At 43.3% G+C, this 26,242-nt stretch overlaps 1 protein-coding gene across 2 annotated transcripts; it reads left to right on the plus strand.

Moving 5' to 3' along the window:
• Positions 1–26,242, plus strand: LOC109629300 (RNA-binding protein Musashi homolog 1-like). Of its 2 annotated transcripts, XM_020086972.2 has the most exons (14): positions 1–201; positions 762–802; positions 1,539–1,620; positions 1,766–1,850; positions 10,607–10,648; positions 11,136–11,228; positions 18,777–18,825; positions 19,554–19,636; positions 19,852–19,969; positions 21,167–21,247; positions 21,803–21,859; positions 23,376–23,435; positions 23,681–23,835; positions 23,957–26,242. In XM_020086972.2, exons 1-14 carry the CDS (start codon positions 77–79, stop codon positions 23,996–23,998), a joined length of 1,113 nt encoding a protein of 370 aa, XP_019942531.1. In that variant the 5' UTR covers positions 1–76; the 3' UTR covers positions 23,999–26,242. The 2 variants fall into 2 exon arrangements, with proteins under 2 accessions (XP_019942531.1, XP_069366577.1); XM_069510476.1 differs by lacking the exon at positions 21,803–21,859 and having other exon boundaries at positions 22–201; positions 23,957–24,141.

Genomic DNA, 26,242 nt, shown 5'->3' on the forward strand with positions numbered 1-26,242 from the left:
CTCTCCTCCCCTCCCTCCCCGGCTCGGCTGCCCGCCCCTGAGTCTGGAGCAGCGGCAGCAGCAGCGGCAGCAGTGAATGGAGCTTCACTGCCTCTCCTCGCCTCACAGTGCGGGAATTACACCAGCCGAGAGCGGAATGGACACGGAAGGGAGCCAGAGCAGCCTTTCCTCCGGCACGGACAACTCCCCCCACGACCCCTGGTAACGGCCTCCGTGCGCCCGCCTGCCCTTTTCCACGCGCTCCTGCTCGCCTCGGCCCGGTTTGAGTTCACCTTGGACTTTAGTTGAGTTCAGTGCGGGAGCGGAGCCGCGCCGAGACAAAAGACAAGCACGCTGCGTGTGTGTGAACGCGTGTGTGTGTGTGTGTGGGATGGATTCACTCCGCGGAGGAGACAGGGACGCACCGCCGCTCTTTCCCTCCTTCACGCTTGTTTATTTATCTCGCTTTGCCTCCACAAGGCCACATTGCAACTTCTCCTCCATCCAATGGAAAATCCTATCCCTCTCTCTTTTCTCTCTTCCTCTCTTTTTTCCCTCCTCTCCTCCTCTGGGGGATTATAACGGCCCGACTGGCCGATTGGTGACTTCGCAACATGGCCGATGCTTTCTTCTTACTTTTATTGACGCTGTAATTACGCACAATTCCGCCCTTCAATGAATGTGTGCCATGTGGCTGTGCAGTAAAAAAAAAAGACGCGTGTGTATGTGTTATTGTGTGTGTGCGTGCGTGTGACTTACACCTTCTGTTTCTCTCCATTCAGCAAAATGTTCATCGGGGGTCTGAGTTGGCAGACGACACAAGGTGAGCTGTCCCGCACGCTACTTTCACAAGTCTCAATGAAAGCCTCCTGTTTGTTTGTTTATTTTATCTCCCATCATGCTTGTGGCGTAATTACAGCTCCGTTACACTGCGGCTTCCTGAAGTTGAGGAGAAACAGTAAATAGTTGAATCAAAGCCTTGTATTCAATGAGGATCAGGATCTCAGGGTTTAGACTTGCAGAGAGACGCAGGAGGAGGAGGGGGATTAACACTGGAAAGGCGTGCACACACATACATGGACTTGTCTGGGTTTATTTCCTGCATGTGCACTCATTAACACTCATAATTAAGGGCAGGGAGGTGATCGATTGTTGTGTGTTTACGCACAAGTTCAGATCCTAACGGAGCCCAGGCTGCGCGTCTTGTTTTCCTCATTGTTGCGCTCCGCTGCGTCCATTCATTTATTTTAAGAGCCGTGCGTACAAGGCTGACGCGTGAGCACAGTTTTTATTCCCCTTACGTTATTACCCCGTCACTGCTGCTGCTGCTGCTGTTGTTGTGGCAGAGCAAGCAGCAGCAGATCGTCACCCCCAGCTCCGCAGGGCCTTCCAGGCTGGATGTGCCCGTGCTGGAGAGGGACACAAACACAACGTGGTCCGACCCCCATTGTCTCTCTCCAGCCACATCACCTCAGCCAGGACACGGCCTGTGAATCTCTCGCTCCTGCATGGTTTTCTTATTAATGTTTAATCACGATCCCTTTTTGCTGTGTCCGCAGAGGGTTTGAAGGAGTACTTCTGTAAATTCGGCGAGGTGAAGGAGTGCATGGTGATGCGAGATCCCGTTACCAAGCGGTCGAGGTAAGAAGGAGGCGTGTGCGCCCCGCCGTCCTATCACTGGATGCCTCATGCTCTGCCATGCTTCTCCACGACGAGTCTGTTTGTGACTTCGCTTTCGGATTTCACGCACTTTATTTAATTTGGTCTTTTACATGTGCTTTCACAGGGGCTTCGGGTTTGTAACATACGCAGAACAAGCCGGTGTGGAAAAGGTTTTGGCGCAAAATAGACACGACCTGGACTCCAAAACGGTGAGTTCTGGCCACTGCATGAAGACAGCTGCAGGACGGTGCCACTATAACTTGTCATTGGTAACTTTTCCCAGTCAGATTCTGTGTGGTGGTATATTTTTTCCCTTGGTGCATTTTGCTTCCCCCATGCACCGAAGGGCTTGTAAAGTTGAGGAGTAGAGCAGCCCCCTCTCCTCCTCCTCCTCCTCCTCTCTGCTCATTTCCCCCTCCAAATCCCGGTTCAGGGCGCCAACATGAAAGCGTTCTTTCTTGGACTTCATTGCCATGGTTACCTGGGGGACCTGAATGGGGAAGGAGCCCCTGCAAAACCCTCACAGGGTTTACACAGAGCTCACAAGTTTTTTCCCTCTTCTTCCTTTTTTTCAAATAGCAAATAACAGCAGCAGCTTTGGTGGTGGCAACAGTCAGAGGGGGGAGAAAAAAGTTTTGGGGGAACAGTTGGGGCAGCAATGTCAGGGGGGAGCCTGTATGGTCCAGATGAGTTTAAGTTGGATTCGAATAGTGATGTTTTGTAGATAGAGGCTAGTGTTTGGAGAGGACGTGCCCGAACAGCTCATGTTGCTGGTGGGTTTCCCCCTCTTACACTGACACTGAAAATTCAAATGTTTTTAAATGGAGCAAATCGGTTCAGAGCGCTCAACATGCTAGTGGTTAGCTGCATCATTCACCTATACAACACACTGACTGGAACACAAGTGTGAATCCCTGTGGTTTGTAGTTTGGCGAGGGTGAAAGCCACAGACTCTGATTTAAATATCTATGAGAGTGTGGATGTTGTTGTCTTGGTCATGTAGATCGGTTGAGGGAATGGGGTGATGGGTGTGTCCATGTCAGCTTGTGGCCTTTCCTTAACCACACACACACACACACACACACACACACACACACACACACACACAATAGGGTTATTTGAGTGTGGAAAACAGTTGCACAGAAAGTCATCAGAGCCCATGGGTCGAGAGAGGTAGACCTGGTTAGTTGTTGGGAGCAGGCCGGTTGCCGGGGGTGATATCAGCCACAGGAGACAGTGATGTTACCGACTGCACAGCCTGATGGGATTTATGTCGCCATAACAACTTCCATGCTAGTTTGCATTAACTCAAGACACTGGGCTTGGTTGGTTGGCTCAGCAAAGCTCTGACACACACACACACACAATGTTAAAACACGACAGACCTTTATACTTGTATGTCTTAGCTGATAACGTGTATGTTTGTGGTGATTAATATTTAAAAAGTTTTCAAGTATTTGAACTGAGTGGATGTTTCACACGGTTGCTGTGATTTTTATTTCAGAATGAGTGTTGCTGCAGGTAATGGCTCAGAGTTTTTAGTTGTCTTGGATGTGATTCTATGCAACTGTAAAGTGTTACTTAGTGAGTCATGTTACCGCTTAAAACCAGGTACTGCTGAAGTCTGTGGGAGCCAGACCGTGTGTGTGTGTGTGTTATGTGAACACAGGTTTGGAGGCTTGTGGAGGCTCAGCCTGGCAGGCCACTGGTGGGGTTAGGCGTTGCCCTATTATAAACCAAAACACCACATAAGGCTAAACAATAATAATGTTAGCGGCTCGACTGCAGTTTTGGCTGCTCAGGTTGTTGTGGTAGCGCCGAGTGGAGCGAGCAGCTCACCATGCCATTTATCCAACCAGGCATTTTAACACAAGGCTATGGTTGCCATTTTGTCGTTCACTTTGGGATGTCTGACTGAATGAACCCTTTTCTTGTGTTTACCGATCTTAGATTCGCCCGAACTTTATAGATTAAAGCTATAATGACCTCCAACAAGATACATACAAACATACAAAATATTGCAGGGACCCCTCATGTATGTCCCTTGGAATAATTTGACATTTACAGTTCTATATAGTTATATGAAAGCACAACGCCAGAGAAATGTCTTAGAAAGATGTTAGACATGTATTTTAATTTGTAAATCCCCATTTGAGAACCACTGTATTAGGCCAAATGGTTTCCATCTATATTTAAACATTTTATGAAGTGAAGTCTGTGAAGAGTTAATATTTTTTGGTATAACATGCTGCAGCTGGGAATCAACTTCGGGTCAAATTCTGTGTAGGTGGAATTAATACTTTTCATAGCGCCCATGTCACCCTTTGTGTCACACTGCTAACGCCTAATTATGTTCTATATTTATTTATTTCTGTCATTTTCAATGCACTTTGAGTCTGCATCACACCTGGACGCCCCCTCCCTTCCCTCGCGCCACTGTATTGTTTGATCAGCATGAGATTTGAGGAAGACATTCCTTTCTGGAATGAGAAAGAAAGACTCGGTGTGCGGATTTATTATTTTTATGCTGAGCCTTTAGTTTACGAGAAAAGGCGCTACAAGTCCTGAAGCAGGAAGAGGAGAGACGAGGGAGGTGGATATGAAAAGGACGTATAAGAGCAACAGGGTGAGAAGTAAACTATATTAACCGGTGCAAGGTCCATTGCACTGGTTACAAGTGGCATTAAACATTTACAGTCCTGTTACATCAGTATTGTTTTATGCACCCTTTAGAAACACTAAAGCCGAGGGCCGAGGGGAGAGTTTGCATCACAATACCTGCGTGCCCTGAAAATATAAATACAACAAATGTGAGGCTGTCTTTTGTTTTTCTAGAGTGAGCTCTGTTTGAGGTTGTTGTTTTGGTTGGAGGTCAGATTTCCTGTTAGGACAGAGTGTGGCCTCGGGGCAGTGCTGTGCTGTTGTATTTCTCTGGACGGAGAAGAAGGACACAACTGGTATTTGTTTTCTCTCATAGATAGTTTACGGGAACCAGTTAGGGGAAGGAGAAGAAAGACGAGACCAGTTATTCTCACTCCCTCGGATTATTGCAGTGATTTTAGATTTGTATTTGATTAATTAGTGATTGATCGTTGTATTCTTATGATTCAAATCATTCGCTTTTTTCATTATGATGGTACTGATGGTGTGTGTGTTTTTTTAACGGGCAGCAAATCAGATATTAAGGATGATGCCAAACTAATACCTCTTTTTCACCATAACTAGCAGGTATCCACTTTATCAAAAGGCAATTGACTCATCTTCCACTGCTGGTAGAGGAGTTTGTCTCTGTTTTCCTCCTGATGAGTCATGTTCAACGTCACAAACGTGCCAGAAACTGTCTTGCTAGAGTTACATTTTGCACAATATGAAAAACAATAAGTACGCAAATATTCGTGGTTATTTGCATAACGCCGGAAGTTTATTTGGTGTCATAACGTCACACCGAAAATGTGCAGCATCAGCTTGTAGACTGCCAAAATAAAGAAAATGAAGAAATTTACCTGGGAGTCACATTTTCATCACTGTTGATTGAAGCCGATAAAATGTGTGTTTACTGGAGAATCATTTGACCTGGAGTGTACACTGATTGTATCCATTCCCATCGTAGACAAAAGCCAGATGTAAGTGGGTGTCAGTGGGTTTTTGGACCCGTGAAAAAGGAACTTTAGAAGGAAATACATTTATAGAGGAAATGGTAAAAATAAGTTCCATACATAGTTTGTTTTTTTATTTAAACTTTCTCCTGTTGACGTGTTGCCATTGGCCCAACTGTTTGTGAAGGTACAGTAGCAGTTGCCATAGTATGGTGCTAATAGAGCTACTATCACTGCAACAACATACTGTATGTTAGCAGCAGCCTCTGAGGACCATTGGCACTACAGATTGCCACTGTCACAGTCTTTGCTGGTCTAACACCTGGTTAGTGGAGAGTTCAGTTTGCTAGCGGTAGCTCTTTTGGCTCCTGACTGGAGATTAGCTGTTAATGCTGACATGGACAAAACTGGAGAGAGCAGGGGGGGTGGAGAAGGTAGAGGAGAAGAGAGAGATCGGGGGAGAGAGAGAGAGAGGGAGGGAGGCCCGGCTCCTGTGCTGTAATTAGTATGGATCTGAAAAGCAACTAATCGGATTGAAGGAAACAAACTGGATTGGGTTTCCGAGAGTCCATGCTTGGCCTCAGATCCGGGGATAAAGCCTGGACCTGCTCTGAGGGTGGATCGAGGGCGCTCTGCGGTCGTGCCACAAACTCGGCCTGCACTAGAACCAGCATCATCGCCACCTCACTCAACCGCCACGGCGAGGCACTCAAGCTGGGTTACCGGGGTAGCGGCAGGGTTGGGTTGGGGGGTTCCTCATTAGTGAGCTTCGTTAACTAATTACTGTGCCATTGTTCAGCTGTGCAGATTGACCCTGCTGGCCCGAGCCCAAACCAAGTCTCTCCCTCACTGTGTGTGCATGCATTGACATGCCAACTCCCTTTGTCCCCCGTCCTCTGTTTATAGCTTTTTGTTGTGCTTATATTGATTATATTGCACATAATGGGGTGGCCTGTGGTGCCTTTTTCATGAACGTGCGTGCCATTTTGTTGCAGGAATGTCTTGGCAGGTTGTCTGAGCCTTAATGTCTACATGTGGTTTGACACATTACGACAAATATATTTATTGTCAGTGGTGTGGAAGGAGGTGGATAGTATGTGTGTACATTTGTGTGTCCTCGCTCTGATAATTACATACAGTATGTATGTCATTTAACATGTGTGGGGGCTTACATTATGTGGGGGCTTGTGAGTGTGTGTATGTATGCATGCCTGTGGGGGTAGCACGGGAGCCCCAGTTCCTCTACGGGCCCATCTGTTTTGTACTCTTTGTCCTGTTAATTAATGGAATCAGAGGGGCTGCCTGCTGGGACGGCCCCTCTGCACCGCTACACTGGACAGGCCCACTTTCTCATGGGCCCACTCTGTTTTCCAAATGAATTCCTGCTCTTTCTTCCTGTGCCTTTTCTCCTTCCTATTCTATCTACCTGTCTATCTATCTATCCATCTATGTGACATTCTATCATTTTATTTTTGTTTTCCAGTTTGTAACACTGGTGGACGCGCTGGGCCACGTGAGGTGACTATTGGCTGTAGATTAGTCTCAAAAGCTAAACCACTAAAAAAAAATCATACCGTAGGCTCTCGCCGTCACTGCGCTGCTTAGATTGAGCGGAGGTTGGATGTCATGAAGCAGGATGCTAGTCAGACCATTTCACCGACACTCAGTCATAACTCTTCTCTGTCCGACTTTTTGTCCTCCGCAGAAAGGCTTCACCATTATTCTTGTGTGGTTACATCTTGTCAGCGGTCCTGATTTGGACTGTTACTTTTACACAGCCACTTCTTAAAAAATGTCAAGCCTCCCACTGAAGAGCTACTTCTGAGTGTTGCACACGGTGACCTGGCTAAGTCATTTTCACTATTTTGCTTTGTGGCCTATCTTGTCTTCCTCGAGGCTAATCTGCCAGTCTGATAGATGCTGTAGTTTTTCATCTATTGTTGCCTTTCTCTGAATACAGCCAGATGTAGAAATGATGTTATATAGATATATTCTGTTTCTTCGCTGAAGTGGAATGATTTTTTTTAACCGCATGGCATGACCATAGCTGTAGTAGCACTACTACAGATACTGCATTAGGCCTAACCTAGTCTAGCTGGTAACCTTCTGAATTCCAGGTTGTTTTAAGATCGTCTGCTATGAAATACTGGTGTCAACGTGTGTAGTATCAGTGGTCAATATTACACTATATAAACCATGAGAAAAGTTTTTACCTTTATATATCTTTACCATCATACCTGTCTTTAATATCTCTGTTTTTATGATGTTGTATTAAAATGATTATTTCTACTTATTTGTGAAGTTTGTAATTCTCTAGATAAGCCAAATAATTACTGCTCAGTTATTTTTTGTTGTGTTTCCAAGCAGAAATTAATGTAATGTGCAAAATGTTCAATTAGTGAAAATGCTTTTTAGTTGGTTGAATATTTTTTTTCCTTTCTGGATATACTACTGTGTTTACTGTGGCGATCATTGGTACGTGACTGCAGCCATATGTTTGTGTTGGGTTCCTCTTGCCACAGCTCACGGCCTGCGTCTGTGCCACATAATCGCCTCGGGGCGGCTCCTGTACTCTAGTCTTGTTAAAACGGTTAAAGGCAGGTGGGCTGACCTGAACACGAGAGGCTGTTACCTCTCAGTGCTTTCAGATGGGATGAAGAAACACCGGCCACGTTGCATGGCGTTTCTCGCGGACTGCTTTGTTAAAGTTAGGTTAGGGTGTGTAGTGGTGTTGATATTACAATGAAATACAGTGTTTAAGAAGCAGTGTTCCTCTGTGGTTGTATTACTGTGCTGTTCTTCAGAGGTCACAGCAGCTTCTCTCTCCTCTAATGCGTGTTGTATTTATGCCTCAAGACAAGTGTACAGTTTAGAAACAGTGTATTTCAGTATAGTACAGGTGGACAGAACTGTACTGTATCAGACCAAAGCAGCTGCCTCTGGCACGATTGTGTCTTCTGCTCTCTTGTCCGTTTAGTGTCTATTGAAGGTTAAAAAAACCATGTGGTACATACAGTGAGTCACTTGCTTGTGAGTGTGCAGCACAAAGCCACACACATATATTATGTTACACTTGGCCCATTAAGCACAGATCCAGTAAGTAAACGGTGTGCTGCCACTGTTTGTGTGCGCACTCTCATTGTTGCTGCCGATAGTCTGGTGGACATTGCGTGTCCTTGTCACCATTGTCTCTGCACTGAGACCAGCTGGAGGTGACACGACACTTCACGTCTTTGTGTCCCCACTTGAAGGTGCGACGTCCTCCTGCCATCCTCTCCAAGGACGTGGCAGCTGCATCTTAGTTACACGGCGTCATTGCTCCCTGAAGCAGCAGTTAATCCGCGGCACTTAAAAGGTCCTCCCAGGATTGGTCACCAGGAGCAGGGAGTTATAATAGGAAAGAGATGAGAGGATTGTTTTGGATATTGAATCAACGTCCTCCCGTTGATTTGTGTATGTTGTTCACATTATAAGTGCTTTTTTTCTGGCCGTATGATGGGCTTCTTTTAGTCGCCAATATCAATTCAATACCTCTGACGGGTGGCAGCCGGAGACACAAGGGGTTTCGCTTCACACATCCAATTATTAGAACAAAGATGGAAGTCTAAGACCATAATACACTACAAGGCCCTGTGACCTAAAATCATCTCTCATGTTGGCTCGGGTGAGAATAACACGAGATTCCACACAATTTTAAAATGCCAGGCCGGGCTTTGCATATTTAGAGTTATTAAAGGCCAGCTCATTCAAAACTCATTTGCTTCTAATTTTATCTGTAACCTTGACCAGTGTGGAGACGTTTCACTGAGCAGAAATATGGATACAGTCAAATCTGGCTTATCTAAAATGGGGGTTGTCTGGATTTGTGAGGTTTAGACAAAATAGATATCTCCATCTGAATTATAGGCAGAATATTAAATGCTCATTTTGGATTTTGGACTGTCCAATTTGTCCCTGTAACACATTTAGTGCAGAGAATGTATGCATTCACGTCTCGCTGTGTGTTCGGTTTTCGTTGCCTTGTTTGTTTGGCTGGTCGGTTTGGAGTTTTTTTGGGAGGGGGCTTGCATAAACAAGGGGCTACTATACATACTCTACAGATTTGCATATGCTCTATTTCTGGACTTGTAGGCCTTCAGATGGTTCAGACTCAGGCTCAGTGTAATAACTGATTCTGGTTTGTTAACAGTGTGATAATTCACCGATGCCCAGAAGGAAAGTCACTTTTGCACTTTTGCAGCAACGGGATCGACCACTAACATATATCCAGAGCAGGCGGAAGATTTGGTGCCTTTGTTAAAGAGACTTATGCAGGGTGGACCTCCACGTCTCAGAGGGCACAATTTCATTTCTGTTTAACCCAGTATTATCTTTTTGGTTTCCTAGAGATCTTTTCACTAACTGCTCAAGAACACATTTTACATTTTATCAGAATGAAACCCCAGGATTTGATTGATTTATATTTTGACCTGACGTCGTTTTTCCCATGTCTGCATTTCTAATGTGTGGGAGCTCGGAGAATACAATGGATTTTCATATGCTTCATATGTCTGTGATTGTTGTTGACAGTTCTTTTTATACAGCACCACTGCTCCCAAATCCTCAGTACGTCTAATTGGATTCCTGTTGTTTTCAAACAGAGGGAGTTAGAGTTTTATGACGTCTATTAGTGTCTAAATGACCCGAAACAGACATAACTTCATATCGCACGTCTGTGAATGATCTTTTGGCAAACTTAAGCAAAATATACAGTACAATTTATTAATGCATAGTCCATAAAATTTTAATATAAAGTGTAATATTTTGTCAAATTCATTAAATGTGCAAGCCAAAGTGTCAGTCGGACAGGTTTTTACTTTAATACGTCTCTATAGAAAAAAAACAAAGAAATGTATTTGGTTACATTAAAAAATATGAATTATTTTATATGCACGTGGTGAGTTCTGTGGATCCTCAAACTATGAGAAGATTAAACAAATATCAGTAAATAACAAGTGTTATTTGTTAAAGAAACTGATTAAATATTCCCTGAAATTCCCGATCCAGATCCGCACCCACATTTTATTGTGTTTCTCTCTTGACCCAAACCACATCCCTCAGACAAGTTTCATGGTAATCCTTCTGGTAGTTTTTGTGCAATCTATCTAACAAACAAGCGGACAGTGGAGAAAACAGAACCTCCTTGGCAGAGGTAACGATGTGTAATGCAGTTGTGCTGGCCTCCTACAATCATTCATAAAAACAACAGTCAAGTTCACAATAGAGGCTTGAAATACGTAATGAAAAATAGCAGAATAATAAAATAAATATGTGTTTCACTCTACACCTTTAAGAATTTTGAACTTTTTTATGTTGTCTCTCCTCTACAGATCGACCCTAAAGTGGCGTTTCCCCGTCGGGCCCAGCCCAAGGTGAGTGCACCCTGAAGGGGTTAATGGCTAAAGGAGGAGTCAGGATGATGTCATGTGTCACCCCCAATCACTCAGCCCTGGTTGGCTGGGATTAGAGTCAGTCACGTGATCAGGGAGGAGCGCCAATCCACTTGTCCAGCCTGACACCGTGGCCCTGTACCCTGACCTTAACAACCTCCCCCCACCTTGCACCCCGACCATCAGCGCGCACATACACACACACATAGGCTTTTTTGTGTCCTGGAAAACACATGAATGAGCACTCACCTGCACGCACACACACACACACACACTCACTCACACTCCTTAGAGCTCAACCCTGCACTGAAGTGAATTAACCTGACTGCTCAGAGGAGCTCTCAGAAACCTCTGAGATTAGACAAACACAAACAAACACTAAGTCTCTTTATCACAGGCATCTACCCCCCCCAATTCTAATGTGATTAGTGGTAAACGATGCCTTCTTCTTCTTCTCCTCTGCTGCTAGCTGGTGACCAGGACAAAGAAGATCTTTGTTGGAGGACTGTCAGTCAATACCACCATCGAAGATGTGAAGCAATACTTCGACCAGTTTGGAAAGGTGAACCATAGACAAATCTGGGATCTATTTGTAGCCGCTCAGTGACGAGCTCCTACCTTTCCTCTGATGCAGTGGTTCCCGACCTTGACTTGCCTCAATCTGGTCGGCTGAATCTATTTAAACTGAAAGTGGATACAATTGTTATTTAGGCTCCTGCTCCCCACAACCCTTAAAGGATAAGCAGTATAGATATTTAATGGATGGATTCTTAAAACAATGATTGATTATCCAATCTTTGGCCACAACACCTGAATTTTTCAACAATTTGTCCATTACTTTTAAATCGTCATTCCATCTGCTAACTAGAATGACACGCAGTAGTTGCGCACACTCATAAATATCAGTCCCCTGAATTTGTCAGATTTTTTTTCATCACGATCCATGAATCATTCTCAAAATAATCAAGGAAATGTTAAAAAAAAGTGACAGAAAGTGAAAAACATTTACATCTAACATTAACAATTTGAACCATTAATCTTTTAATAATTATTAGAACTAGAAGATGTGATTCTTTAAAATGTACAACTGTAAAATACCTGATATATTATAATCATAAACAATAATTACTGAGCGCAACCAAAGTTTTAGAAAACATAGAATGGGGCCAGTTTGTCTGAAGATCTTACAAAAGAAAACAAGTAGCTAGTGGCCAGCCAAGTATAGACGAGGACGACCAAGCTCTGTTTCATGTGTTTCTTACACCAGTATAACATGAAAAAAAAGAAACACAGTGGTACAATACTCTACAAAGCCTTTTCAAACATACTATAGACTCAGACGTCTTCAATACTAAAAGCCCATTTAAGTACAAACTTGACAACACCATAGGCAGTGACACAGACAGGTGCAGAGATGGAGTTACAACTGATTCATTTAACAATCTAACTTATTACTTCACAACCAAAATTTAACTTATGAAAAAGTAATCATGGATGATTCACTCGTCAGTTGTCTTCCCTGCTCAGCCAGCTGTGGTTTACTATAGTATATAAAATACATCACATAATGATTGATTGATCTGTTTCATCATCGTTTTGAAACAGCAAATTTAACTCGTTGCTTCTTGACTTTACATGCACCGGATGTGCACTTGGTCTCCATGTTAACACCATGCCAGATTTAAAAAAACATTTACATTGCAACTGTAACTTTGACAATCAGTCAGTATCCGTCAGACATCGGCTGCTGTGGTCCTGCCAAACATCCAGCTCAGTGGGGGCCCCTGCTGAGCATGGGGCCCTGGGGGCGGCCGCACCCTCTGCCCCCGCGGTCGCTCCTCTCATGATGCCAGCTGTTTATCCATGAATATTATTTCAATCATTTATTAATCAGACATTTCATTTTTCTATTATCACTTACAATAATTGTTTTAAGCATTCTCCTTTTAACTCATTCAACCCATTATCCATTAATGTAAGCTAACTATTTCAATTATGTATCATTACTATTAGCTACATGAATCATTTATCCATTAGCTCAATATTCCCACAGTTTCTTACTCTTAGAAAAATGTTTGTCTTTGCTCTCACATTTACTTGTTATCTGGTCTTTGCACACATTTATTTTTAACTTGTGTTGATTGGCTGTTGCAGCTGACTCAGTGTGTGGACACACATTTTTAATCAAATCTAAATTTCAGTTTCATCAAATTAGTTGTGCTACTCTACAATCTTTCCACCTACACACTGTGCAACCACAGATGCTACCACTGGAGAACAAGTACCCCCTGGTTGGGAATCACTGCTCTAATGGACCTTTGATGAACTGTACTCGTCTTTTCTTGCCTTCATCATGTTCTATCTTTTCTCTGCGCATTTGCAAATTTACAGAGAAGGAATTGTTTTGACACTTTTTGCTTTAGTCGACTTCCCCCCTTCTTTCGAGTCAGTGCTCGACAAAAGCTGCAAACTGGGCGTAAAAGGTGGTGAGAAAAGGGCCAGATGTTGAAAGTGAAAGAAAGGATTGAAAGAGAGAAAGAACTCAAAGAGTAGAGAAGGGGAAAGAGGCAGTGTGGTCATCTGTGTTCTGCTCTGGCAGCTCCAGCGCGAGTTTAGTTTCTTTATCTCTTTTGTCGGCCATTTAACTATTTGCCGATCACATCTCTGTGTTTTTTAGCCTCCATACGTTTGTCCTGCTCTGCCCCCTTTGAATGAAATGTGGAGAAAGGCAAACCCATGCTGTGGAGACAGATGAGTGGCCGGGGAGAGGGAGGAAGAGAAAAAAGCAGCGAGGGGAGGGGAAGAGGAGAGGAAGATGGCGGGGGACTGAAAGGGAAGAAGCAGCCCCCCATGGAGAGAGAGGGAGGGGATGTCGGAAAGGGTTGAAGGGCAGAGAAAAGGAGGAATGTTGAGATAGTGAGGAAGAAAAGTGGAGATGAAAAGGAGGAAAACAGCAATCTGATGGGCTGTAAATGTTTGAACGTATCTGTCATGCAGGAAAGGGTAAGTTTTTTTGCTAACTTCACTTCGGGGGGTTTGGGAGTGTGTTAGGGTCCAGGCTCTTCAGTATTACCCAATCAAATGCAACAGCTGCTCCTGTAACAGCCCCCCTCCCGAACCACCTTATCCAAAATCTGTACCTCAGACACCAGCTCCCCTCCCATCCCATAGAGTCACACACACCCTGCTCCGTTCCCTCTCAGCTTGTTGCCGTGGTGACCTGCTTTCGCCCATTGTCCTGCTGTAACCCAGTGTGTGTGTGTGCATGTGTGTGTTTTTTGTTTCCTTTAATAATGCGTGAGAAGTGTGTATTTGCATGAATGGAAAGATGGGTGTGTGTGTGACAGTGGCATCATGGAGGCTGCAGAGGGAGGCGAGGCTGCATACATTTGTCCAGATACAGACAGACAGCGAGACTCACAGCCAGTGATCCACTTGTCACAAACAGTGTGTGTGTGTGTGTGTGTGTGTGTGTGTGTGTGTGTGTGTGTGGTTCTGCTGCTGTTGACCAGTGAGCAGGGCCGTTACAAAATGAGTGTTGCTCCAGGATGTAGGCCTAATGGTTTGGAAGAAATTAACAGCACGAAGCTCCCTCTGCCTCGTGTCCGCCCGTGTTTTTCTCTCAGCTGGCCTCATGTTCGGGGTCATTACCATATCTCAGGTACTGGTTCAGATTTAAATAACTGGCACAGTGCTCTGGAGCTACTTCAGAATTAGAATTTCCAGTTCGACAGTATACTGTCACTTTTTATTGTTTGTGTGCTGGACGTTGTGTGCGGAGCTTTTTATAGTGAAGGTGCAGAGTGTTTATCAGAAGATTTTATAGTCAGTGTTTTTTAATAACATGAAACAGAATTTTCTTTATTTCTCTTCCCCATGTGTTATACTCTAATATGGGTAATTCTTTTTACATTGGATTTCGTGTATTTCGACACAATCTTCAAACAAGCTCGACAATTCAGCTCGACATAAAGCCTCACAGCAACAAAACTAATGTGCTTTTACTTTGAAGAAAAATGACTAAAGAGGAAATTAGTCTATGAGGGTTGTTGCCACGATGGAGATCAGCCCTTGCGTGACAGCCATTAGTCCAATATGGTGAAAATAAACATGGTCTGGATTAAAATGAATCATATTTTCAAAATGATATCAGATATTATTGGATGCAGGCTGCCTGTTACTGCAGCTGAAGTTTATCCGAGGACGTAGAATAAGACATGTTCAACTGAAGGCACACTGTCCCGCTCCCACTGACTGCTACACAGTGCTGGTTGCCTGTTTATTCAAATTTACTTAATATTGAAGGTATCACATGTCCAACTCTTCACTGCACCTCTCTAGGCCATTAACTATACACATGGCTAGTGAGAAGCCGATAAGAAGAACAGTTCCTGAGAAATGCAGGCAGACGTCCTCTGTTTTTGGGCCGTGGATCCAGGTTGACATGTGTGACCATCACCCTCATTGTAAGGCGGATGTTGACATGTGTCATGTTTTACTAGAGCGTGTTTTTATTGAAAGTGACTGCAGCTCTGTGCCGAATTACTTCTCCCTGGTGATCACAGACACTCGTATCTAAGACAACATTCCCTCCGCAGGATGAGGGGGATATCTGGACTGTTTGGACACGTGAGACCAAAGCTGTATCATGGATAGCGCCGATCCCACAGTGCATTCCTGCCGAGCAGGAGGTATTTCTTGTTTATTATCCGAGCCTGGTTACAAGGTGCAGGTTGGGATGGAGTGGGACTCGGCGCCCTGTTTATTTTCATACCGTGGCACCGCCCCGCAAAGGAAAACACAGAATGCACTATGCATTTTCGGCGACCCTTTGATTCGATTTTTTTTGAAGTACACTTCTGAAAGCACACTTACGCAAACTTTATTAGACTGGACTCGACACATCAGGTGTTTTGGACCAAAGTGAGGAGTTGAAAGCAGTGTTTACGAGTGGTTTCCCTAACAGAACAAGTCTGAACTGCTGTTGCTGAATGTCCCTGCACCAATGAGACCACAGCAGCCATGTTTGATGAAGGTCTTGTGATCCCCCTCAACCAGGTGGAGAGTTGAGAACACCTCCCTCCTTTCTGCTACCGGTGAATGTAGAGCCTGTGTGGATCAGAGCAACGTGTTTTTAACAGGAAATCGGGCTTATAGTTTGGTGATTTGATGATTAGCACTTTAGTCATTTAAGACACACAGTCAATTATGTTTAATCCAAAGGAAATTCCCAGTTTTGATTTTTTTCCAACCTCTGTACTGCATTCCTGAAAGTACCTTACATTTAAAAAGTAGCATTAATCCTCTGATGGCCTCTGACTGGCTGATGGAGATTATTGTTTGCGCGAGTTAAATCCGTTTGAACCAAAAACCATAATAGTTAAAACAATCCTTCTTTTTGCCGCAGAAAGCCATGGCATCCATCTTATACCTCATTATGTTGTATGGCCGTGATGACGTCTTAACATTTGGTTAAGTGCGGTGAAATATGTGTCGACAATGTTCCGTGGTGCCAGGGAGTGGCATGAAAGGAGCTGAGAAAAATGGGCAAACAAAGAGTGTTAAGAAATATTTTGTCCATTTTTAAATTTTTAGAAATCTGTTAGATCAACATCTTTTATGTGTTTATTCAGCAAAATTCCGGGAAAACATTTAAAACGAATTTTAATTTATAATTGTTTTTTGTACTTTTATGATTAATTGACTTACATAACTGTTAAGCTTAGGTTTTGGTGATATGAGGCATTGCAAGACATCAAGTAGGAAAAAGCCCCCATCTAGGCACCATTTCTATTGCAGAGTTCAAAGAATTAAAGCCCTCCCCTCTTAAGCTCTTTTAAAACAAAACGGGAGAATATGTTCGAGTGGCAAGTGAAAGAAAAAAGGGGAAAAGATGAAAAGTGCAGCATGTGGAGAGGGCAGACGGGAAAAGTTAGGACTCCGCTCACCCATGTGAGCTGGCGATTAGGAGGCTTGACTGAGCACTTTGTCTGCTGGCCTGTTTAGAGAGAGAGAGATGGCCGCGGAGAGAGAGAGGGAGAGAATAAAAGAGCGAGATGTGAGGAGACAGCAGGGAAAAAATGTGAATGCCACCTTTCATAATCTTGGGGGAAAGAACGTGTAATGGACTTGCCAGCAAACACTTGTTCTTCAGACAATAGCAGCATGCTTCAGTAAAACCTGGATATGTTTTACTGCTGCGCTCTGGAGGCTGCACAGTTAACCCTACATCTGAGAGACAGGGGCCCAACTTCATGAGAATATGACCTTAACTTTTCTCCACTCTCCGCATGCATGCTGAGCAGTTAGCGACTGAGCCGCTGCTAAGCCAATCTCCGACCCCCACGGCTATCCAATCAGATTGTCTTACAGCACCCTGGGTAGTGGACATCGGAGAGCATCTTCTTATTGGTTCTGGCAAGGGCAGGGGGGGACTGGTGTGCGACCACAGCATAAGCTCACACACGTTTGCGAGTCAGCACACCATTGTATTCTCATGGAAGACAATTAGGCTAACCATATTAGCCTGACCCCACAGCACATATAATCTTTTTGTGCCGGCTTTAAAAAAAAATTGGCTTCGGAGCAGCACAGCTCCAAAGCCCCTGGCAGCGGCCGTGCGAACCATCCTTCCAGAATAGATGCTGCTAATGCTAACAGGAGGGCTAGCCGTGCATGTAACTCTAGTCCTATGATAACATGTAGGCTCGCAGCTGTCTACTTACTGTCCTGTTCCCCCGGCTCTCTGCTGTGTCATTGAGTTTGGACGACCGGAAGGGTGCTAGGCATGAGGAGGGGGGGGGGGGGGGGGGGGGGGGTTAAAACTGAATGAAGGACAGAGAGAGGAGGGGGGGTGCTCTGCATGTTTGTGTGAGTGTGTGTTCAAGCTATACATTGAGGAAGAGAGTTAACAGGGTCATGGAGGCTGTAGAAGCAATCTCAAAGCTCTCCATATTCATCATTTGGCAGGAATAAGGGAACGCTTGTGTGTGTGTGAGCTTTTCTTACGAGGTAAAGGTTAGAAATCGGATGGTCTGGTCATCCACTGGCCTCTGCCACTCATGTTACACTGGTTTGAGTTTCAGTGCTCGCTGCCTAATGAAAATAGCAATGTAGTCATACTCCCCGTGTGTCTCCATGTGATACAGTCAGGTTGCGTCGCAGATTTGTGTGAGTTTTTTTTCCTGGGACAGCCAAGAAAACCAAAGTTATTTCTCCTGCGATCCCGGCCTTGGCTTCCCTGTCTCTCTCTCTCGTCATGCCGTCAGAGCCGCAGCAGAAGCTGCTAACTTTCCTGCCAGTGAAGGACAAGTGGGGGAGGGAGGGAAGAGAGAGGGTGAAAAGGGGGAGGAGGAGGAGAAGGAATATGAATAGGGCAGTGGAGTGAGTGCAGAAAAGGAAAGTGGAGGGAGAAGGAGAATAAAAGGAGAGCGTGTTAACAAAGACCCTGGTTCACTTTGTCCTCTGCTCTTCTCTTCAAAAGTGTTCACTCAGAGATTTTCTATCTTCTATCAAACTTTACCCTCTATCTTTTTTATTTATCACACCATAATTCATCACTATTTTCCCCTTTTTTCTCTTATGCTTACTCTCCCTCTCTTTTCCCGCTTTTCACTCCATTCTTCTCATTGAAATGAGTTTGGGTTTGTGGAGGGAGGGGGGCAAGTTCTTCTAATTGAAATTCTTTACAGGGTCTCCATGGGAATAGTAAACTTTGCAGAGAGGGGAAGAAAGACAGTGAGGGTGAGCGAATGAAAGGGGGAGAAAAGAGGAGAGATGGAGCAAAGAGTGGGAAAAGAATTTACTCCCGTGCACGTACACTTTTCTTTTTCGCGATGATAGATTGTATTTTATTTTTATACAGCTCCCCCTCATTTACCCATTGCTCTCTTTCTCTCTCTCTCTCTCCTCATTCTTTCTTTTTTCTTTTTCTCCTTTGTCACCTGTCACCCTCCCTCCCTCACCCCCCCCCTCCACCCTCTCCATCTGCTTTCCCCTCTAACTCTAATGCTAAAAAGGGACAATGGCACCCCATGCTGTGTAATGGTCTGTGTGTGTGTGTGTGTGTTAATATGTCGTTGCTCATTTATCCTCCGCTTTGTTCTCACAGGTCGACGATGCCATGCTCATGTTCGACAAAACAACCAACAGACACAGAGGTATGTACGCAGAGTAACCGTTAAGACTCCCAGAGACAGGTCCTCATGAACGAGGAGGGAAACAGCATGATAGAGTCATTAGGTGAAGCTCCACAGAAAAAAAGAAATGGTAGAATATTTCTCTGTTCACATTCTTCTCCTCCGGCTGCCCCTCATTTCATTTATCTCTGTCCTCTCTCAGTGAGGCAGAAGTGCAGCGCCCGCTGAGGGTCACGGTGCGGGGTCAGAATGCTTACAGGCGAGGATGTAACTTAATGAGACGTGAGAAGTGAGGAAAAGAGGGGAGAAGGGAAACGAGGGAGGGTGGAGGGGGAGAAGAAGAAACTGGGGTGTGATTATTGGTAGAGGACAGATATACCTGATCCTCCATGATGTCAACACCTGATGACAGAGCGAGCCACGCTCACACTACTGACATCTGTGTAAGGGGATGGGGTTTAGTGAAGAGACGGAGGAAGACAGAAACACTGCGCTCGCACCACCTTTAAATTGAAAGCTGTATAGATAATGGATGGATGACTATTGCCTCTATTACACTTAATAGAGAAGTCAGCTGTGACACTGTCACAAACATTTTATTTCCAGTAAAATTTGAAGATCTGAAGGGGTAGTGTCTCCTCTACATACTTTATGCCTTTGTCACAAACTTTAGGATATCACAAACATGTCCAATCAGAGAGGTCAAGTGTTGGAATTACAGTCTGTATGTGTGTGTTTGTGTCTTCCAGGTTTTGGCTTTGTTACCTTTGAGAATGAGGACGTGGTGGAGAAAGTGTGTGAGATTCACTTCCATGAGATCAACAACAAAATGGTAATGACACATTTCCTCAACTCACAAGCTTTCAATTGGCTAACCTTCATTTAAACACGAAATCTCCAGTACCTTTGCAGTTGTTGTCATATAGTGAATTAAATGATCAGAAACATATTTCTTTAGGAGTGTTTCTGATAATGAGTTTTGTGTAAGCATTGTTTGAATCTCAGTAGTACTTGTTATTAAATGATCATTTACTTCCTATGTTTCAGGTGGAATGTAAGAAAGCCCAGCCCAAGGAGGTGATGACGCCGACAGGCTCAGCCAGAGGCCGCTCCAGAGTGATGCCTTATGGGATGGACGCCTTTATGCTGGGCATTGGCATGCTGGGTAAGATCCAAACTCAAATATACCTGAAGCAAATACACAGTAGCATGTGTAAGCTCATTCATACACATATACACATTTAAAGTGCTAGTCATTGATAAGTCTCCTGAGAGATTTTTATTCATTAGAAGAAGGTGCTGTTGTTGCAGAAGCTCAACACAGCACATTTCTGTTTTATCAAATATCTTCTAATGTCACTGCTATCCCTGCGTTTAACCCTTGAAATGACTATAACGTATTTACATTTGTATAAGTGAAGAGTTTACATAATTGCTGTAAGGAAAATCAAATAAATTATAATTGCTATTTAAAAGAGTAATACATACCTATTTTTCTGAACACCATATTTGTCGATTGATGGGATTTTTTGACCACTTCATTGCTCATCATCTTTGTGCTGTAATATAAACGTGATCTCACATCATGATGAAAATATCCTTTACAGCTCCTTTCATCCAGTATTTCTAAAAGTAAACCCATTTAATTTGATCTAAAGGTCTTGATTAGATTAATATTATTGTCTGAGCTGATTCTCATAGGCACATTTCCCCATGAATAGACCTACTGTGTATCTGAAAAATTTAGAGGTCACATACTGAAGGACGACACAGTTCTGCTCAGTGGAGTAAAAATATCTCTTGAGAAGAGAAATGAAGAAAAAAAAATGCTATACCTATGTCATTTATAGCTGTTTGGCTCCCTCTACTGGACATTTGACATTGTACCATACTATTGTCCCCATAGTCCCAGTAACAGCTGTGGAGTCACGTGACACGGACCCTTAAAGAAATACAGGAAAAAATGTTATGATGATAATGATAAAGATGATAATCACATCATTATTGTATGTTCCCGCTTGGATAAACTGATCCAGTGAATATCTGATCAAAATAATCCCAGAACCAAAAAGAGAACCTGTACAACTAAATATCAACTAGTTCACATTTATGGCTGGGTCTGCTAGTTTTTATTTACATAAATAAAAGTTGTTGTCTACTATCTCTAGTCAGAGTAAAGAGAAACTGGTCAGCATTAACTAACTTCACTACAGGCTGATGAGTTAGTCACTAAATGAGAGACACTAAACTTACGTGTCTGCACTCATCATTTTAAAGTTCACCAGCAGCTCAGATCAAATTTCATGAAGTGCTCTCTTCCTGTGTGTGTTAACAAACTGATGATTGTGTGTCTTCCTAAAAGGCTACCCAGGTTTTCAGACTACTACCTACACCAGCCGCAGTTACTCTGGAATTGCGCCTGGCTACACTTATCAATTCCCAGGTACGTCTGTATACACCTCACACACTGTTCACTCTGCTCTCGAAGATACAGGCTAAATGAGGCCGGCTGTGACATGTAGTTGATGCAGCTGCGAGTCCTGTGTTGATGAAGTGTGTTCGATCGACGGACACACACAAACACACACTTGTTAACACAGTCTTAACATCAGTGGATTCTCTGGCTGCTTGTAAATGCTTTAAGAGTTTGATTTTCAAATTGTTCCCAATGCTCCTCCTCCTCTGAAAGACCTTTTTTATGTCTCAAGTCTCTAATGTTGATCTTCTTCCTTTGATTTGTGACCTTTTTTTTTTTGTTATCCTTCTGTGTTTATTTTATCTACTTATGTAAGCGCCTTTCATTTCGCCCCTCCTCTTCCTCTGCTCTACCTTCCTGCCCTGTCTCACCAAAGAGCTCTGACTTTCTGTGCTTGTGCTTCCATGTTTGAGGCAACGTGCGTGTTTGTGTGACTGTGGCTTTGTAGTGTGGCGGGTTGATGGTGACTGTATTTATAAAGCGCTCTCTCTCTCTCTCTCTCTCAACCCTCTCTGTTTCTAGAATTCCATTTAGAGAGGACCCCCCTCCTGACATCATCCCACCCCCCTGAGCTGGCAGGTTAGTGGCTCCTCACTCCTCCAACGGCCCCAGAGACAAAAACAGGGATTTTTAGGAGCAGAAAGTCAAAGGAAACTGCTGCTGAATAAACACTGTAAACCTGGATGGAAGCTATGAGTAACTTCATAAATGTACTGTAGAACTGACCAAGGATCAATTTGGCTTCACAGATCTACGGCTGCGTTTTCATCGTCCATGCTACTGTTTTACATTTGATATGAGGTCTAAATATCTTTTGAAATTCTTCACTAGTCAGTACAAACATGAGGTTTCAGTCAGAACAAGTGACTGAATATGTAACTATTCCTGTGATGAGAATAGTCTGGTAGTTTACTACAGTAATAAACAATTTCATCAGCTGAAAAAATGGGCAAAAGGTTTTGTAATTTCCTGCAATCATTGCAGGTAAATGTTTTTTCAGCTGTCGTGAAAACACATTCCGAGATAAGTCTGTGATTCTGTGAAATACAAACGATCCTTTGAACATACAAAGAACTTCTGTCTGAATCCTGGAGTCAAATTCTCAAAGTGTCTTATCTGACCATTAGGAGTCGTCCTAAATGGTGGTTAAAGTTACCAGCTAAGAGTAATTAACAAAGCTGCTGAGAGTGACTTTCACTGACGGACTGAGAGAACTGAATTAGATTTAAATTAAAGTTTAAAAATGTAAAAGAAACTTTAAGGTGGGTAAGGTGGAAGATTATAATAAAACTAATTTAAAATAAATTTAAATAACATTTTAGATATTTTCTAATGTATGTCACAAGTGTCATATGTAGAAAATTAGAAAATGAACCTTTCTTGTGATCTGAACGTTCAACCTCCGATGGGGTGGTTCTGTATCTAGCTCATATTCTCCAGGTCTACATTGTTGGCCATGAATACACTTCATGAACTGTCAAACTAATGAAGTCACAGTTTTGGTTCAAGAAATAAGCTCCACTGTTACAATTTATTGATGAGCTGATTTAATTCTTATACTCACTTGTACTTAAAATATACATATGAAAGTTCCTTTGTGTTGAACTTTCCCATATAATCTGCTGTATTTAACAACCTGTGAGCAGTTTTTAATGACTCATCAGAACTTTCTCAAACTTATCTCAGAAACAGACCTGTTTGCAGTGCTTTAGTACTCTGTGAATTACTCTGGGAGCAAAAACTGGGTTAAAATATGTCCAAAATAGTATCTCCTGTGATCTTCAAGAAGCTCTGTCTTTATACTGCCATCAAGTGGCTTTAAGATGCAACTGCATCCATGCTGGAAAACGTTATCCTCATTTTTCTCAGCTACACTATTTTGTTGCCCATTTTAAGAACTCTATGGTCTAATGCTGTATCACTGGTGCAGTTGGTTTTTAGGATCTTAACTCCTCCACCGAGTGGATTTAACTCAGAGACAGATGTGTGAGCAGATGTTGACACCGCGCTGTAGATTGTTACGTATGATTTTATATGAGAGATCCACAGTGAGTTGTCTGTGCAGTAATTTGGGTTTTTCTGATGTAATCCTCAGCCATTCCTCTGACTGCATATGGACCAATGGCAGCAGCCGCCGCAGCAGCAGTAGTTAGAGGTATGTATGTGTGTGTGTATGTGTGTGTGTGTGAGAGAGAGAGAGGGATGGAAAGAGAGAGAGAGAGAGAGAAACACTGAGACAAACCGTGTCCACTTGTGCATATTTGTATGCTTGCCTCAGGTAGCATGGCCTGCTTGGACAAATAAAAGAATATTTTTAGACGTGTGTGTGTGTGTGTGTGTGTGTGTGTGTGTGTGTGTGTAGAAAGCCTGGAGGCCTGACTTGTCTCCTCTGTCTCTTAGGCTCCACCCCTTCACGCACAGCTGGTTTCCTGGGCACCAGCAGCCCTGGACCAATGGCTGACCTGTATGCTGCAGCCAATCAGGACTCAGGAGTCGGCAGCTACATAAGCGCCGCAAGCCCCGCCCCCAGTACAGGGTTTGGCCACGGTCTAGGGGTAGGTCTCACACACACACACACACACACACACACACACACACACACACAGACACACAGACACATGGATGGATGAGCGAACAGAAAGTGTATTGAGCCATTGTGTGTGTGTGTCTCCTCAGGGTCCTCTGATTGCTACTGCGTTCACTAATGGCTACCACTGAGGCGACCCAGGTCACTGAAGATGGGAAGGCTCTTCCTCTGCTGACGAGCCAATCACAATGCTGGCTGCCCACTGATGGCACAACCTGATTGGCCGGCCACAGGCTTTACCGGGCTCCCTGTGGCTCCACCCACCGACTGAATATCTTTTTAAATCCTGAACTCTTGTTTTGCTGTACTAATCTCACTTCGACATAACGTCCCCCATCGCTCCTTGTTTTGTCCTCACGTAGTCTGATAACTAGATTCCACCCACTGTCATCCTCTTTCTTTTTGAAGCTGAGAAAAGAAAACTCAAAAAAAAAAAAGAAACATTTGTCATCTTTGACAAAGTCACAGAGGACTCTTGAGTTTTTTAATAATAATAATAACTTTATTTCAATGTTACATGTCGTTTCATCATGAAATCGTTGAAAGCTGTTACAGATGTGGCTGGAGGGAGAAAATGCTGCGTAACCACCATTTTTAACAAAGGAAGATCAAATCCAACAACAGTCTTTTTTTTTTAACTCAAGCTTCACGGAAACAGAAAAAAACCTAAAATGTATATTTTGGTAGTCTTTAAAAACAAAACCTTTGTAATATTGTTATTAATATTGACATAATAATGATAATCTGTAAGGTATTTTATTCTGTAATTGGTTTTAAAGCAATGTTTTTATGTCTCCCTGTAAGATATTGTACATAGAGGTTGGGGTGGGTTTGGGAGGAAAGGGGTAGGGCTTGATGGTATGGGGGAGGGGATTACTGAACCGGCTGGCATGCCATTAGTTGGTTTGGAAAGGGGATAACAGCAGGTTGTCATGTACTACTTTGTGTGGTCATCTCACTACTTTTTATCAGTATGCATAATGGTTTATGTGTACGTTGTTGGCCAGTCCACTGCTGCGATGCCTGCAGAAGTTCTGTCTGACACATTTGTTCAGTAAACGAAAAAAGTTCTTTTTGTTACAAAGTCATCGTTGTGTTTGCTTTACTTCACGGAAAAGCAACGTTGACTTTTTATAGTTTTTAACACCACGGTGAACCAGATTTCTACCAGACTAAGTCGACAGACTACGAAGGATCAACAAACCTTAAAACAAGAGAAATCACTGGTTCACGGGGTCCGGGGGAGGGGTTGACTTGACTTCCTCTTTTTTGAAAATATTATATATTTTTTGTGCGATTCACTTCTCAATGTTTTTTTTGTTTTTGTTCATTTTCTTTTTTGTATTATTATTCTTTTACGCGGGATTTTCCACCGCGAAAACAAAATGAAGGACATTCTCAGAGAAGCAATTGTAGAAAACATCACGGTCACGTTCTGTCCTCTTATCACTATTGAAGGTGCATGTGATTGCATCTGAGTGTGTGTGAGTGAGTGTTGTGTGCATACATCAACGTGTAAAATGGAACTACTTTCGGCAACGAAGGAGCATTTCGATTGCCTTTTTTTGGTACTGAAAAAAAAAAAAGATCACCCTGTTCCATTTTGGCTCATCTGCTCCTCTCCCCTGCCTCCCTCCCATTTCGTATTTAGTTCTAATAAATTTCTGCTCCTCTGGAACTGACATGTTGTTGTTTATCGACCTTTGCTGCTCCGTGTAGTGGTGAACAGAGGGGGTCTGGGCAGGGAACCACAAATCGAACAGGGTCTCGCTCCCGGTCGGCTCTGATGCAGGACCTCAGTACAGACGACACTGGCTGGCAGGAAACGTTTGGAAAAAAACATAGCTTGAACAAACTCAACATTTGCAAAAAACAAGTCGGCCATTTGTTGGGCCTTCTTGTGTGACGTTAGCCGCAGCAGAAAACTTCCTGATCCAGCCAGCAGCTCCTCTGTCAGACCACCTGGGACACGACATAAAACTACTGCTGGACACCAACACTGTAACTTTTTAACTTACAATAAAGCAATAAGTTATTTTTTACCTTACAAATGAAAATAGTACTATTATTGGTAATAGCAGACGACGTGTGGATAATTCTGCGGCATTAAGACTTATTTTCAGAAAAAAAAAAAAGAAACTATATTTTTCTGTTTGAAGATCTTGTTCCCCTTGTATATTGATTTTAATGATGTCTTTTTCTTGTGTTGATGTAAGGAAAAGGGCCAATGCTTTGAATGGAGCTCGTACACGAGCTCAGTTAAAGTTTGAGATTTGGGCTGTCCTCTGCCAAGCTTTACAGCAATGCTTTTCTTTTCTCCTTGTTTTTTTTCTGACAGTTTCAATTTTAAAATCCTAATAAATTATTCTAAAGCA

The sequence above is a fragment of the Paralichthys olivaceus genome, chromosome 2, assembly GCF_024713975.1.
Source record: "Paralichthys olivaceus isolate ysfri-2021 chromosome 2, ASM2471397v2, whole genome shotgun sequence".
In the NCBI taxonomy this organism is placed as follows: domain Eukaryota; kingdom Metazoa; phylum Chordata; class Actinopteri; order Pleuronectiformes; family Paralichthyidae; genus Paralichthys; species Paralichthys olivaceus.